This window comes from Corythoichthys intestinalis, chromosome 6, assembly GCF_030265065.1.
Source record: "Corythoichthys intestinalis isolate RoL2023-P3 chromosome 6, ASM3026506v1, whole genome shotgun sequence".
Classification (NCBI taxonomy): Eukaryota; Metazoa; Chordata; class Actinopteri; order Syngnathiformes; family Syngnathidae; genus Corythoichthys; species Corythoichthys intestinalis.
This window is the reverse complement of record NC_080400.1, coordinates 38985203-39003028: the sequence shown is the minus strand read 5'-3', so window position 1 is coordinate 39003028 and position 17826 is coordinate 38985203. Positions and strand designations below refer to the sequence as shown.

The 17826-nt window shown below is 38.6% G+C and overlaps 1 protein-coding gene across 1 annotated transcript in view; it reads left to right on the top strand.

The window, feature by feature from the left end:
* pafah1b1a (platelet-activating factor acetylhydrolase 1b, regulatory subunit 1a) overlaps positions 1-17561 on the top strand; it is a 70027-nt gene extending 52466 nt beyond the window's left edge. Inside the window, exons 5-11 of the mRNA XM_057838216.1 lie at positions 4648-4854; positions 11781-11949; positions 12864-12966; positions 13039-13267; positions 13387-13488; positions 13571-13727; positions 14916-17561. Of these exons, the coding sequence (XP_057694199.1) occupies positions 4648-4854; positions 11781-11949; positions 12864-12966; positions 13039-13267; positions 13387-13488; positions 13571-13727; positions 14916-14989 (1041 nt within the window). The 3' untranslated portion in view covers positions 14990-17561. The remainder of the gene's footprint in view (positions 1-4647; positions 4855-11780; positions 11950-12863; positions 12967-13038; positions 13268-13386; positions 13489-13570; positions 13728-14915) is intronic.
* The last annotated feature ends 265 nt before the right edge of the window (positions 17562-17826 follow it).

The following is a 17826-nucleotide window of genomic DNA, read 5'->3' as shown; positions in this document are numbered from 1 at the left end:
CCCTGGCTGTGTGTTTGGGATCATTGTCATGCTGAAAGACCCAGCCACTTCTCATCTTCAATGCCCTTGCTGATGGAAGGAGATTTTCACTGAAAATCTCTCGATACATGGCCCCATTCATTCTTTCCTTTACACAGATCAGTCGTCCTGGTCCCTTTGCAGAAAAACAGCCCCAAAGCATGATGTTTCCCCCCCATGCTTCACGGTGGGTATGGTGCAATTCAGTATTCTTTTTCCTCCAAACAAGAGAACCTGTGTTTCTACCAAAAAGTTTTATTTTGGTTTCATCTGACCATAACACATTCTCCCAGTCCTCTTCTGGATCATCCAAATGCCCTCTAGCGAACCGCAGACGGGCCTAGACGTGTACTTTCTTCAGCAGGGGGACACGTCTGGCAGTGCAGGATTTGAGTCCCTGGCGGCGCATTGTGTTACTGATAGTAGCCTTTGTTACTGTAGTCCCAACTCTCTATAGGTCATTCACTAGGTCCCCCCGTGTGGTTCTGGGATTTTTGCTCCCCATTCTTGTTATCATTTTGATGCCACAGGGTGAGGAGGGAGTCCGTGTTGCCCAACGACAGCCCAAAAACATCACTGTTCTAGAGGACATCTGCATGGAGGAATGGGCCAAAATACCAGCAACAGTGCGTGAAAAGCTTGTGAAGAGTTACAGAAAATGTTTGGCCTCAGTTATTGCCAACAAAGGGTTCATAAAAAAGTATTGAGATGAACTTTTGGTATAGACCAAATACTTATTTTCCACCATGATTTGCAAATAAATTCTTTAAAAATCAACCATGTGATTTTCTGTTTTTTTTTTTTTCACACATTCTGTCTCTCATGGATGAGGTTTACCCATGTTGACAATTACAGGCCTCTGTAATATTTTCAAGTGGGAGAACTTGCACATTGCACAATTAGTGGTCGACTAAATAATTATTTGCCCCACTGTATAATGATAATAATAAATACAGTGTATCACAAAAATGAGTACACCCCTCGCATTTATGCAGATATTTAAGTATATCTTTTCATGGGACAACACTGGCAATATGACACTTTGACACAATGAAAAGTAGTCTGTGTGCAGCTTATATAATTGAGTTAATATATTTTTCCCTCAAAATAGCTCAAAATATAGCCATTAATATCTAAACCCCTGGCAACAAAAGTAAGTACACCCCTTAGAAATTAGGTACATCCCTAATTGAGTACTGCTTGTAATTTTCCCTCCATAATTTCATGTGACTCGTTAAAGGAGTGCTGTCAGCATTGTTGCAGAGATTGAAGAGGTGGGAGGGGTTAGCCTTTTAGTGCTCAGACTAGGCCTGAACGATATTGGAAAAAACTATTGTTGCGATTTTTTTAAGGTTTGCAATATATTGCGATATTATATTGCGATATTAAAAAAAAAAGATCTATCTTTTTTAAAGAAATTTTCACTAAATGACTTGAATAGCTGTTTGGAAATACTTTACATAACACACCGTGACCACAGTGTATTCATATAATACCGTTTAATTTGTGAATGATGAAGATTTCTGTATGAAGGTATCCAGGAAGTCATGTCTGCACAAAATAGATCATTTATTGAATACAATATTTTACACTTCAACAGCAGCAAATACATTAAATGATAAATAAAAGAGCAGGTGCATTAGTCCCCTAAGTTTTTGACAAAATATAACAATAAATAAAAACTTCTGTAAAATAACAACAAAGTTGTCAACATATTTGAACAAAAATATTAAATATGACAAATAAAAGAGTTGTTCACAAACTATAACAATAAATAAAAACCTCAGTAAAACAACAAAGTTGTCAACATATTTGAACAAAAATATTAAATATGACAAAAGAGTTCACAAACTATAACAATACATAAAAACCTCAGTTAAACAACAAAGTTGTCAACATATTTGAACTTAAATATTAAATCTGACTAATAAAAGTGCAAGTGCATTAGTCCCCTGAGTTGTTTACACAAAATATAACAATATAAAACTGCAAAACGGCAACAAAGTTGTAAAAATATTTCAACAAAAATATTAAGTATCAAAACTTTATGTGCAGCTGTACTATATATAGTTATTTGAAAAATACGGTTTACAATAAATTTAAATATAAAAGAAACAAACTCAATTGAACTTGTAAATAATTGAACTGAATAACTGCAAATAAGTGTGATGAATAACAGAACCATTTTAACTCCCAAATTTCCTGCCTTCCTGATAGCTGTCACATGAATAAAAAGAAGAAAAGACATTCCTTCAGCTGTGTTATGTATTTGTCTGCATATCGTCCACCTTCCTTGCTCAGCAATTCTCAACTGGGTCTCATAGGTTTTTGGCCAAGACTATTAGTTTACCCACTATAGCAGGCTTGAGACAAGAACGTTGGCACGTAACAATGTTCCCACCTGTGCTAAAAAGCCTCTGATGGGGAGCTCGTAGCAGGAATGCATAGATACCTGCGTTTTAAATGGTCCCACATGTTTGACAGATTACTTCTTGTTGAGGCAACCATGGCGAGGCACTGTCGACAGGGCTGTTTTTTGTCCCTTATAGTCTTGTTCTTGCCAAAATACTTCCAAAACTCCTTTTGGATACAGTCTTCCTTGCTCCTCCAACGTGTTGATTGCTTGCTTTCACTTTGAGAACGGGCCCTCCTCCCTCCGCTCTGCTGTTCAGCCCCTCCTCCCTCCACTCCGCTGTTGCAGGGGAAGGGGGAGGAGCCGATGACTTGCTGGAGGGAAAGAGAAGCTGTGCGCTTTTTTTCCCCCTCTCCTTCCTCAAAACAAACGTTTGTGGATTAAAAAAAAATGAAATTAAAAAACTATCGCACGTCCTTGCGATGGGACTATTGCACATGCGCACATCGCGATGGCGATGTTTAAACGATATATCGTTCAGGCCTAGCTCAGACCATACGCCGCACTCCACATCAAATTGGTGTGCATGGCGGTCACCGCAGGAAGAAGCCTCTTCTGAAGACGGTACACAAGAAAGCCCACCCGTCTCATCAGACCATAGGACATGGTTCCCGTAATCCATGTGCTTTGTTGACATGTCTTCAGCAAACTGTTGCCGGCTTTCTTGTGTACCGCCTTCAGAAGAGGCTTCCTCCTGGGGTGACAGCCATGCACACCAATTTGATGTAGAGTGCGGCGCATGATCTGAGCACTAACAGGCTGACCCCCCCCCCCCCCCCCCCCCACCTCTTCAATCTCTGTAGCAATGCTGACAGCACTCCTGTAACGAGTCACATGACATTTTGGAGGGAAAATGACAAGCAGTACTCAATTTTGACATTTAGGGATCTACGTAGTTTCCAAGGAGTGTACTCACTTTTGTTGCCAGGGGTTTAGATATTAATGGCTATATTTTGAGTTGTTTTGAGGGGAAAATGAATTAACTCTATTATATAAGCTGCACACAGACTACTTTTCATTGTGTCAAAGTGTCATTTTGTCAGTGCTGTTGTCCCATGAAAAAATATACTTATATATCTGCAGAAATGCGAGGGGTGTCCTAACTTTTGTGATACACTGTACTTAAATATCTGCAGAAATGCGAGGGGTGTACTCACTTTTGTGATGCACTGTACATTAAACTACAAACTTATAAATCTATATTCTCAATCAGTTTTGACATCAACCAGTATACTGCTTAGAAATTAGGTTAACATGGGAATTTTGTTCTATATCTGTCGCTGTCACTACAACCAATTGGCAACGGATTTATTGATCGACAAATCACCTGCGAGGACAATGGCGATTGACATCCACACGCCACACTTTGTCAACATGGAGGAGCGTATCATTTTAGCAGTGTGCAACCAGCACATACTTTATGATACCTCTCGGCATGATTTCCGGGACATAAACAATAAAGCAAGCAGTATGGGAAGTTGTTGCCGCTCAGAAAAGCCTGGAAATTTTAAAATGCCCCCCAAATTTATAGCTAATCAGAGATGAGCGATGACGCACAGGCAGAAGGTGGTGTGTGTCGCTTGTCGCTCAGTTGCATTGCGCCCCGTGTGTTGGCTTTAGCTCAATGGCGATGACTTTTGCATTTCGCCATCGCTCGTCCTCCGTGTGTTGAGCCCCTAAGTTTGAATTATTCCCGGCCTCCTTTGAAACTGTGCCGGCGGGTTTGCTGGAAAGAAAGCAATCACTTACTGTCGTTTTCGTCATTTTTCGCAAGTGCTGTCAAGTTTTCCCGCTACCCCAATTATAACCCGCTTCACACATCGCCACCTCCATCTTCTTTTTCGTCTGTTGTATTTTCTCTTGGCAAACAAGCTCGTTATATTACCACCAACTAGTGGATTTAACCGTGAATGAGTTGGTCAGCAGCAGCAGCAGCAGCAACAACAAAAATGCAATTGTCCTGGTCGCGCATGTAGATGAAAAAAATATTTGTACTGGCTCTAATTTTAGTCACAAAATGCAACCATTTGGTCGCAGTCTGGAGCCCTGTCTACTTAATTTACTTTTACTGTTACCTATAATGTATTTTGGGGCTGGGATTCCAAACAAATATGTTGTATGTTCCTGAGAGGGGATGATGATAGGATTTGGCATCTCTGATATTGAAACTGGTTTAATACATTCTGTATATCTGCCAATATTTTTGATCTGGGCAGGTTATGGAACTTGAATCTAAACTGAATGAAGCAAAGGAGGAAATCACCTTAGGAGGACCTGTTAGTCAAAAGCGAGACCCTAAAGAGTGGGTCCCACGCCCACCAGAAAAGTATGCGTTGAGTGGTCACCGCAGTCCCGTCACTAGAGTCATCTTCCACCCAGTCTTCAGTGTGATGGTATCCGCTTCAGAAGATGCAACAATAAAGGTCAGTGCTGTTAAACCATTTCCCATGTATTGTGAATTTATATATATTTGAAAAGTGATGGCCTACAGGTTAAGGTTACAAATTTTACAAGAAGTGCCCCTCAGTGTAGCAGTGAATTGCTCTGATTACTAGAGGTGTGCGAAATTTCCGATTCTTAGATTATTCGCGATTCGGTCGTGGAAGATTGGAGAACGATTCACAAACACCCAAATTCGGATTATTGAAATATGTCAAGTAAAGCGGAACTAAAACACAGTCAACACTGTCTTTGGGACGCAATGAGGAACGGACCGAGAGTAAACATCATGCTTGTCATTACGCGGGTAATGACAATTCTCAACTCACGGCCCTGGCTCAATTCATGCTGCTAGATTAAAAAAACAACAACACAATAATACCTGACTGCTGCCAACAACGTCCACATAATGCTACGGTAGATATCACATGTATAAAGAACTAGATGCAAAATGACAGACTCGGCGGTGTTAGCAACACATGTATAGAAAAGTAGATACAAAATGACAGACTTGCCGGCGTTCGTAAACAGCTGCCATCTTAAAGCAGAAGACTTCCCTGGAAGGCTGTTGTAGCGAACATTCCAAGCGAACCTAATTAACTTTTTATCTAAAATGCTCCTAAATCTGCAAAATCCTGAGTTGAATCTTATTATTAAAACAGTTTAAAACTTTCACATGTTGAAAGTAGACACAAGGGAAATTATGGAATAACAGGAGCAATTTTAACAACTTTAACGGTCGATTCACAACATTAAATCAATTGAATGTAGTTTAAAGGGTATGACAACACCTGGGGAAATGCTAATATTCCATCATTTATCCATAAACGCATGCCTTTTGAATTCATATCATGCCACTTTGTGTAATTACACACATCGCAACACCAAGAAAATGATAGAAATGGCACCTGCCTCGACCTTTCGTTTCCTTGTTATGACGTCTCCGCCCCATTCGGCTGTTTCCGGAATACTTTCGAAAATGTTCGTAATTTTCGATCTATTTTCGATAATTGCTCATGAATGTGATTTATTTTTTTGTTAACTTTATTAATATATGTTATCTTGCCACATAACGGTTCTATTGATATCTCACAGCCCCTTAGTGTTTTAATACCCTTTAAAGCTGCTGACACAGAATGGAGACTTGAGTATTTTATTTACTGTTTTGAAGCCTGAGAGGATTTTTGTACAATTTTTATAAGTAATGCACGAAGCATTAAAAGCAGCTAATAGCTGGGGGAGGGTTTGTATCAATAATCGATTTATAATCGAATCTTAGCCTCTGAATCGTAATTGTAATGGAATCGTTAGGTGCCCAAAGATTCCCACCTCTAGTGATTAGACCATGTAACACATATTTTATTCCCAGGTTCTTATGGAACCCCAAAAGGGTCAAAATTAGATAAATAAAAGCATTACAAGTAAGGGTGTAACGGTAAATGTATTTGTATTGAACAGTTTCGGTACGGGGTGCTCGGTTCGGAACGGGTTTCTGACGTAATGTAACCCTTACTTTTCGAGGCTGTGAGTCGATCAGGTTACAGTTTCTTTGTGTAGATTATATTTACTCCGTCTTCTCCACTATAATGAGGACCAACACGGTAGGAGAGTATATAACCCAGAAACCTCAACGGCGCGACAACGTGGCCGCCGCGAGAACGCAGTGAAACGCGGGCGTCAAAGTCAATCAACCAATGCACACCAGTCGCAGTGTGGCCGCGTGTTTGACGCATCCCAGAAGCGGCTCAACGCGACGCACGTGAAAAGAACAGCATAGTTTATTATTTGACGCGAGACGCGGCCCTCCTGCGTCAATACTACTAGCTGGGATCGGGCAGACCGGAAATCACTCGTGTAAAAATACGGTGGATCCGGTCAATTTTCAAACTAATATGCAATCGTAACCCACTTTTTGAGTCCATCAGATCTCTTGAGTGGTAGATCGGGGCACAGTTGACTTGTCTTTGTTAATTTACTGCTGTCTTCTCTGCTATAATAATAATCAACACGGCCCCGTGTTCAATACAAAACCCTCCTACCACAACAAAACAAGTAGGAACTAATATTCACATAAGAACTAAAGTCTAAACACATAATAAAATAAATAATAGCCCATTTAAATTAAATAAATTGAAATGAGCTAAAACACCGGTAATTAAATAATAAGAAGAATACACAGATCCTCCTTGTACAATTAAATTTAATCATTTCTGTGTGGCGCTTTAACTTGAGAAAATCCACCAATAAAGCTTTTGAAAACCGTTCATAAGAAAAAAATATTCATTGAGGCATTTAATTTGTAAATTACATGTTAAAATCTTTGTCACTGGGATTGCTTTTCTCTTTAGCACAAGACTTCTTTTTTCTTCTTTCTTTCAGAAAGAAAGCTGACCAATACGCGGGGTCTGAAAGGCAAATTGTTGTTGGATTATTATCATTAAATACCCGCTACTTTTTGAGCAGAATTCTAGCTTTGTATAGGCTAATGTTCCTATTGTTGAAAGCACAAAAGTGTGTAATAAACAACTAGCACATTAATATTTTGCATTTTGTTTTCTTACTGTACTGAAAATAAACCGAACTGTGACCTCAAAACCGAGGTACGTCTCGAACTGAGATTTTTGTGTGCAGTTACACCCCTAATTACAAGCATAACAAATTGTGTAATATGGACCTTAAATTTTGATACAAGGTAATATTACTTTGAAAAATATTTTACACGATAAAAAGCGTTTTTCACAAAGTGTTGTTTTTATTTCATAATGGGTTTTTCCACAATAGCCTTTGTATTTCATAATGTAGTTTTTCAGCACGAGATTTTGCAAGATAAATAGCATTTTTCACAAAGATTTTTTTTCATATAGTTTTTTTTCACAATGGCCTTTTTATTTCATAATGTCATTTTTCAGCACAATGAAACGTGTGCTGTCAATCAAATACATAAAGCGGAGTCAGTTAAGCGATTGGCTTGGTCGTGGAGTCTGGCTAGCTGCGCTAGTATTTGGTAGTGTCGATGAACTGTTAGGTAAACTTCCAGAAAGCATCTAATCAAAAACACACTGCTGCTGAAATCCTCACTCAAGCTGATGTAAAAGCCATTGAATACTATCCAACCGGTTTGCCACCTCTCTGAGTAACTCTGAAAGTGATGCTACGAAATGCTAGCGCAGCTAGCCAGCGTCCGGGATCCATTCAGCCAATCACTTAACTGACTCCGCCGTATGTATTTGATTGACAGCACACGCTTTATTGTGCTAAAAAACGACATTATGAAATAAAAAGGCCATTGTGGAAAAAGACGTGATGAAAAAAATGACTGTGAAAAACGCTTTTTATCTCATTGTGCTGGAAAAACAACATTATAAAATTTAAAAAGGATATTGTGGAAAAAGGCATTATGAAATTTAAAAACCGCTTTTCATCTTGTAAAACCTTTCAAAATAATACCTTATTTTACAATTAAGGGCTATATTGCACGCTATATTACATACTCTGTTATTTATCAAAGGGTATTGAAAATGGTTTTATTTAATTTTGAACCTTTTGGAGTTCCTTACGTTAAGTGGTATTTCGCAGTTTGTTTCGTTGTATTGACATATAAAAACACTTTTGTTTCCCAAAATGTTTGGGTTTGTGGTCACAACTATGAAATTCTATTTTCCACTTTTCTTCCGTGTTGTACACTAATGCTTTTATATGTACATTTTCCTCCTTATTTTTATGGACTTAGTATGACCTGAAACTCAAAGAAATGACATTCAACAAATATTTTCTGCATAACTTGGACGTAAAATTGGACATTTTGAATATAGCCTCTAATTTTAGCAAAGCTAAACTTTTACCTTTTTAGTGGCACTTTTTCATTTAGTTTAGACCCAGCAAGACAAATAAAATGTTTACAAGCCAGGAACAAAGTTTTATTTTTTTTTCTGTAATTGCTTGAAACAAATAATCATTTACATTCTTTGCTAATGTTGACATTCGCCAAGAAGAACAGTTGTGCTCACGAATCTACATACTGGTATTTAAAAAGGAAAAATTTGTAAGAATAATACAGTTGTACCTCTACTTATTAAATTAATTGGTTCTGGATGTAGTCTTGTAACCTGAAAATTCTGTAGCTAGAGATGCGTTTTCAATGTAAATGCTTTAATCCTTTCCAAGCACTACTGAAACGGTACATTACATTTTATTATCGGAATAAAACCGGAATTAAACGACACATTTTTAATTATCCATATCCGTAACCTAACCATTAATAACTGTAATAAAGTAGATAATGGAACACAATGCAAAAGAAAAAAATGTCTTTCGAGAGAGGCGAAAGTGTTACTGCTGTGATGGCTTCCTTCTCTTTCTAGATGGTTCCTATCGCACTCCTCGTGAGACAAAAATGTGAGAAGCCTGTGCTCTTTTAGCGAAAACGACAACCCGCTATAAAAACAACAATGCAGCTGCGCCTGTGCACGTTGTCATACTGTGACACAGAAATTGAAACGTCATCGACAATAGGCAAATAGAAGAGCAGAATCGTGTTCCTGAAGCCTGATGGAGAAGATTATGACCAATAGGGCAGCATGGTGAAACATAACGGAGCAGGATGTACATGCGTATCTTTTACAGTACTTTACAGTTTACAGTATTTTTGCCTCTCGTAACCTAAAATTTCTTTCTTAACAAGAGGCAATATTTTCCTGTTGAGGCGTGTGGTAACCTTAAAATTCTATTTGTAGATATGTTCGTATGTAGAGGTACCAATGTAATTTTAAAGAAATCAAGTCATTAAGAAAAAGCACGTTTTGCACATACTGTAGATGAAAAACTATCTTGTACACGAAACAGTGGCAAAGAAATGGACGTTGACGCAAGGCCCTCCAAAATTAAACTTTGCCATTTTAACCTGTTAATTTTACCTGTTTAAATTACATTCAAACAACGTTCAGTCATTCAAAGGTATGTTTTCTTTTGCTGGCGGCCTTTTGGGTGATTGCAAGTTTCATCCTCAGGATTTAAAAATGGCACTCACTATACAATTATCCTGAAATAAAAGGTTCAAGCATACTAAGTTATCCCAAAAATCTAGCAGCCAATATTGTATAATATTATAAATTCTGCCAGACAAACCTAAAAGCATAACTCATGTTTTTCCTAATCAAATCGAAATGGAGTCATATGATATGCAGCAAAGTCTGGTCACACATTCCTGCTTACACAACGATTTAGAGGAAATAAATAGTTGGAGGTAAAAAGAGTTTTATTTAAAAATATTTTCACAACATTTAAATGAATTATTAACTATGTACACTGCATTTCATTTTAAAATTCTTACAGATGCCAAAATAATGCCCATTTCATTTTGTTTGTTCATTCCTTCTTTCCCCTGCTTATCTCAGTAATTATTTTTGATTGAACATGACTAGTTGTTTGTTTCATTAAACTCCAAGCTCTGTTCAACTTTAGTTGTGTACTACATTCTGAAAATATACAATCGCTATCATCTGTTTCTTCTCTAAGGAATGACACTGCCTCACTGGACAAGTCCAACAGTCTATTACACTGTTTGTTCTTTATATATTTATATCTTATTCATGAGTCACATGGACGCCTTCTCCTTGCCTATACCCACACAGCGGGTGTTGGGATCCTTGTTTTGGCATCTTTCCTTTCCATTACCACTGTTTGCTCCCCTCTGCTTGGCATTGTGCCAAATTTTTATTCTAGCAGCATCTGCGCCATCATGCCCATCCGCCATCAGAGAAGCAAGGCGCTAGGCCAGAATCTTAAATTCTGCTCCACCCTCCTGCTCTTGCGCTTCAATGTCTCTCATTCTCCCTGGCCTGCACTTATTTGGTGCCCTACTTTTCTACCTTTGAAAAGCTCTGTTGAATTTTTAACTAAATAGCCCTTGCTTCCTTCTGATTGTTTTGACAAGCCAAACTCACAAGGTTTTATAGCTAACGTAAATATGTTTATGTGCAGCTTTTAAAAAAAGAAGAAGAAAAAAATTTAAAACACCGATAGTTCATTGTCGATGTAGAAGTAGGATGCATTGTGCCACCCAATTCATCAGCAGTAGCAAAAAAATGTCATCAATAATGCTCAGACTAGATTTGAATTACAGGTTCCTGCAAAGGCCTATTTGCACAGAATGCTGATGAAATGCATAATGTGCTGATCAAGTGAATCTCCAAACACATTAACTCTGCTGATCAGCTCCAGGACAATCCCCCTGTGCATTTTGTACCTCACAGCCATCTGGCATATACAGTATAGCTCTTCTAGGAAGGGAGGGGGTGAGAAGGTACTGGTGGAGTTTGGGATGGTGACTGTGGGGTCTCTCATTACCGTCTGGAGAAAATCCCCTACCCAAAGCAATGAGGCACGAGGAGTGTATATCTCTCTCTGGCTGCGTGCTCGAGAGCCAAACGTTAGCAGTGTTCTTGGGCTCCAAAATCGCTTCTTCAGATATAAACTTAATGTTATCTACTCCGAATTAACGCCTTTGATCTGTGCTCAGGGCATTTAAAAAGTATTTTTTTGGAAGTGAAATGTAATGTGATTGGTTTAACAATTTGTTTTAAATTGGTTGTATGTACTGTTTCAAATGTGATATTGAAATGAAGATACAACAATATTTGCATGAAATTGTGGTTTTACTCTGGCATATGCTAAATTATCAACTTCAATTATCCATTAAGGCTTGGTCTTGAATTTAGTTTCCACCTAATTCGTGGTAGTTCCAATGAAAAGTTTGAAAAATACTGAGATTCTAAAACTAATTGTATTTCATTTTTCTGAAGGGCGACTGTTGTGAGATTTCTAAAGTGTCTGTTGGAGACTAAGACAAACATTATATGAATGGTGTTTCTTCTGATTTCATGGCATATAAAATGCTCAATGTGCTCTTTAGGTGTGGGACTACGAGACTGGAGACTTTGAACGCACACTTAAGGGCCACACGGATTCCGTGCAGGACATATCTTTTGACCAGACTGGAAAATTGCTTGCATCCTGCTCTGCAGACATGACTATCAAACTGTGGGATTTCCAAGGTTTTGAGTGTATCAGGACTATGCATGGTAGGTTTTCAAAATTTGTTTTTATGGCAATTGGAGGAAGTAAATGCAATCCAGCGTTTTTTTTTTGTGTTTTTTTTTCTCTCGAGTAAGCAACACTGCTTTTCCTCTTTTTAGAGGTGATGGGGCGTAGGGTGGCATACAGTGCCATGAAAAAGTATTTGCCCCCTTCATTTTTGTATTTTTTGCATTTTTTTTTTTTTGCACACACAGGTTTCAGTTTATTTAGCCGATTTTCATATCACACAGAGGCAACCCAATGAAATATAAGATGCAGTTTCTAAATGCTAATTTCATTTCCCAGTTTTCGCAAAGAGGAGTTAAATTTCATTGGCCAGACCCAAACCGCATTTGTTGAATCAGGACAATGTGAAGTAGTAGATCTCAAGAACAAAACCATCATTCCACGATCCAAAGAAATTCTAGAAGAAATGAAGGGGGGGGGGAGTGATTGAAATATATCAGTCTTGGAAAGGTTACAAAGACTTTCCAAGACTTTGGGCTCCAGAGAACCACTGGCTACATTCTAATTCATTTCCAATTAGTCGTCCTCAAGCCTCATGCCTTTTTAAATCAATTAAAAAAAAAAAAAAACAAGCTCTTTGTCTTTAGCAATTTATATTTTAGTATGACAGTAAGTCTTGTATATACACATAATCATCAGTTAGTCCTGGTTGTGGCTTTCATCTGTTCAGCCTCTTAAATCCGACCAAACAACATGGTAATCATAAACTTCTTATCTGCTCTGAAAGAACTTAAATCCCATCACACTGACTTTTTTACTTGCCTCATTGCACACAAACAAGCCAATAATAATCTAGCCCTTTTTGGTGGAGCAAACCTAGATCACAAATGACTGACTGTGATTATTCCCCTCATTGTAAACTCTGAACACCTCTTCCAAATCTTGTTTTTAGGACATGACCACAACGTATCATCTGTAGCTATTATGCCCAATGGAGATCATATAATTTCTGCTTCAAGGGACAAAACCATGAAAATGTGGGAAGTGGCAACAGGGTAAGGTCTTTATTTATTTATTTTTTAATATATTGGTCACAATTACTGAAATTTCTGTTCTTAATCCCCCAGTTACTGTGTGAAGACCTTCACTGGCCACAGGGAGTGGGTGCGCATGGTACGACCCAACCAGGATGGCACTTTAGTTGCCAGCTGCTCCAATGATCAGACGGTGCGCGTGTGGGTTGTGGCCAACAAAGAGTGCAAAGCTGAACTGCGGGAACATGAGCACGTGGTGGAGTGCATCTCCTGGGCACCAGAGAGTGCTTACCCCACCATACTTGATGCCACAGGTTCCGAGGTAAGAAAGTACTTGGACCGTTAACATCACTGTGGGTGATGTATGGAGAAAATGGAAACTCCAACCAACTACATGAATGTTATTATTTTGCCTCATGGATTTGTTTTATGTCCAATTAGAGTAAGAAGAGTGGTAAGCCAGGCCCTTTCCTGCTCTCTGGTTCAAGAGACAAAACTATCAAAATGTGGGATGTTAGCATAGGCATGTGCCTTATGACACTGGTAAGGTCTATCGAGTATTATGATTTATTTATTTATTATTTTTTTTAATTCTTCAGTGAATTGTTTGTTTTCTGTGTCATAGGTCGGCCATGACAACTGGGTGCGGGGCCTCCTTTTCCACCCGGGAGGAAAGTTTATTGTGACCTGTGCAGATGACAAGACTTTAAGGATCTGGGACTACAAGAACAAACGCTGCATGAAAACCCTGAGTGCCCACGAACACTTTGTTACCTCTTTGGGTAAGCATAACTACGGTCCTCTTATGCCCTGCTATTAGCGCAATTAGCTAATACCCCCTTGCTACCAAGGTGAGTCATTGTACACAAGACTTCTATATCCACTGCTGGTTTTTGACTGACCTTAGTGGCGCCACCATCGAGCCGTTGTCCTTTTCCATCTCTTCCTTTTGATATATGCGGCTCTTTCGGTCGATTGCGACTCTTGGAGGACTTTTATCAGACAATCATTTGGTCAAGTTTGTATGCCTGATTTAAAGTTTCCCTTCTGTCAAAATCCAAAATTACCCTGTTAGTGTTATGCATAACATAGGTCAAAAGGTTTTTGACCTGGTTGATGTTCAAATTGTTTGTTCATCAATTGACTGTAATCTTCAGATGTTAGGACCCAATATTGTTTACATCAAAACATTGGAATATTCTGAAGTGGCCTTCTAAAGCCTATTCAAGATCTGTGGAAGTAGTTGAAACACTGGACAAAGCACCCTAAACCTGACAACTTGTGCAGTTTGCAAAATATTGTAGTTGAGGATACAATCACTTACCATGATTTTAATCTGGCCCTGTTTCATGAATTTGTATTGTTTAAAATTATTATTATTTTTTTTTTAAGATAAGGATTTTTCAGATCCTCTACTGCTCTGAGCAGCAAGTGGATAACGTCCCCCCACTCAGAACCAAAACAAGAAATGGTCGTATTACAAATTATCTTCTTTGAATTAATGTTTACTTCCTTAGGATTGTTAGATATGTTTCATGTAATATGCTTCTGAAATGAAGATTATTCAGTGAGGCATAATGAACGGAAATGTTATATCAAAAGCTTCCTTCTAACTTTGCATACACTGTGAAAACGATCTTATTCAGTCAGTAGATTTTTATTCCCATTTAGAGAAACACCTCCCTATTCCTAGTAAATACCTAAGGCTGCGAAAGAATTGACAGTGGTTTGAGGTCCGGACATCCCTGGGGTAAAAAAAAAAAAAAAAAAAAAAACATTTTTAAAGTGTTTCACAGTGTTTTGTCAATTGACTTCAAACCGAGCATTTGTATATGATTTTTCATTGACAGAACGATAACGGTTTTTATTTAATATGATGCGTTTTTTGACTCTGTGAAAGAAAAGTGTGGAGCAAAGAGTCCGTGGATGCTAATTTCCTTTGGTTGTTTTCTGATCTTTGTGCGTTTCAGATTTCCACAAGGCTGCTCCTTATGTGGTGACGGGGAGTGTAGATCAGACAGTAAAAGTGTGGGAGTGCCGCTGAATAGGTCCTCCTAAGATTGGACCAGCACCCTGACTACCCAGATGGTCTTCTGGATCCTGCCCTCCCTCACCTCGTCATTCCACCTCCCCTCTTTCACCTAAGCTAAACTTCACCCGCACATCTTCATCTCCTTCGGCTGCACCTGCCACCATGGTTACTTAACCCATCGCGCTCTCTGGTCTAATAACCTATGCCCCTCTATGTAAATTATTCTTGGATGTAGATCAAGCTATTAAATGTTACACAAAAAAGTATTCTTGCATGGTAATCAAAACTTGTATACTGTAAATTTGCATAACGTCTAGAAGTACCATAGGTTTAACACAGGGCTGGCCGTCTGTCACGCAGCCTTACTGACCAACCGAAGGCAGATGTTTTTGATGTAGGGCACTAAAAAAAAATAAATGACGGTGTCTTTATGTGTAAGAATTAATTTTGTCTATTCTTTTTATTTAGAGCTTTCCCCCCCCCCTTTATTTCTGTCCTTTACTGTCTTAGTCTGATGGTGCCTAGCTTGGCGAAAACCTTTTTGAGCGAATGGGCCGAAAAAGCATATATGATAAGACTATCTGTTGGCCTTTGTTTTCAAAATAATCTGTAGCTTTATACCATCACCTCTCAAGTGTGCATACCATTTCTCTTCATGTGGCGCGTGCTCATATTTTAAAGTTGTATATACAGTACCAATGTTTCAAACTGTTGTCTTTGGACCTCATGGGGGATGAACCGCAGCTTTGTACTCTTGTCACGGTGGCACATGAACAAATTTTAGGCTTTAGGTGAAACGTCCTATTGCAATTTGAGAATAGCAGCGTTGAGCAATTTGCTTAAATTTGGTGGAGGCTTCGCTAGCTGTGTCTCCTTTTGGAGACTTTCCTGTAACCTTCACTTTGTCCTTTTCAACTCCCAGCTCACTAGCCTTGCTAGGATATTTGTGTAATACTGTATAGGAAGGATGTATAGACTAAAGAAACTTAGTATTGCATGGCGCCTCTATTGACCACAGAAATGAACCTTCTTTTACAAAATGGTGAAAGGAAAAAGCATGACGAGTCGACGCGTGTCCCCGGGTTTGATACTTAGGATCTGCTCAGATAATTTCTGAGGGGTGAAAAACAGGTTCAACTCGATAAAAATAAATCGGTTTTCTGTGAAAATATGAATTGTAAATTAAGCTAGTTAAGCCATTTGGCAGTTTTGTTATGTTGCGGTAAAGAATGAGCTGAATAAAAATGGGAGTAGTTTTGGACTAGTGAGGTGATACTAGCAGAGGATATGGACTTGGTCTGCTTCATATTTTCTGTAATATGAGCTGCAATACTGACAAATTGCATGACCACTTGACGTGTTTCCGAGTGGCATTCTTCTTACGTTTAACTCTAACCGGGACGAACTTTGGGGAGAATGGGATTTAAAAAATAAAATGCAACCAACCATTCCTTTCTCCTTGTGGGAAATTGAAACCTCTTATCACCTGAAAAGTGTTGGTTAATTAATCTCACACACCCTCATTTCCACTAAACTTTTGGTCCTTTAACAATGGTCAAGGACAAATTTGTTGATAATTGCATAAACATTTTCCCTCCAATGCAGTTCATGGTTATTTGGGGAAAAAAGAAAACCTCATCAGCTTCTTTTCTACAGTTTTTTTGTGTGTACTGGATGTGGTGCTCTGCTGCTGAAGCTCCTGCTCGCGGTGTAAAATGTGACCTGTTGCTATACTGTATAGCGCTGCTGCATGGTAATAACATACACCAGAGGCTGAGTTGTCTGAACACATTTTAAAGAACACAGTGGCTTGACAGAGACCTAATGGTCAGACAAGTGCAAAGAAAAGGCTGGTTATGTTTAGACCACTCAATTCCTCTTGTAGAATGGAGAGATTTGTCGTGGGTGTGGCTTTCCATCACCTCACTTTTTTTGTGTGAAAAGCGTTTCTACATATTCAATTAAAGTCAGACGAGGAATCCAAAGGAAAAACAATCTTTAAGGGAATGTGTCAGTTATCCCGTAGTTGTCTTCTCCCCACTTTTCCCAGGATAAGACTTGACTTTTGAGAGCATCGATGGGAGTGGGAAAACCGTTAAATTCGGCATGAGAATGGCTAAATGTTTTCAAGCTGATACCAAAAATTGTTAAATCAGAATTGAATTGAATCTGGTTTAGCCAAGCCATGACCAATTTTAGGGGGAAAATGCTCACACCCTCAGGGCCACACTATGACATGTCAGGCCTTATACATACTCATTTGATTTTAAATGAAAAATGTAAAATAAAAAGTTGGTATGACATTTGGAGGCTCTTTTTCTATGAATTTGTTGAATCAGAGCTGCTTGTGTTGTATGGAAGTGTATTTCTCTTTTGCCAGGCAATCCTTTTGCTCACTGCTCTGGTTTATGAGTGACCTGACTGAGTTTTTGTTGTCTCTGTGTCATTTCTGTTCAAGTCCACCAGTCCTCTCTAACATGCGTGTGAACCTCGTTGAGGGCTTCAGACTGCACAACAAGCTCTTAAATGAAAGTTCATGTTTTCACCACTATGGTCTCACTCTTCACTCTTCAAACTGTTAACAATATACCTGGATGTCATTATTGTTTGCAATATAATAAAAAGAAATCTGCATATTTGTGCAAATGTGTTCATTACTTTTAAGTTTTTAAATTTGGATAGATATTTCACTGCACACACGTATTCTTAAAAAAAAAATAAAATAAAATATGGCGCTTAGACATAAAATACGTTGATTATATAACTTGAAACGTTACGTTATGGGTAAAAATTGGGAACGTTCAATATGGGTATTGCACATAAAGTTGTGAACGAGCATGATGCATTAA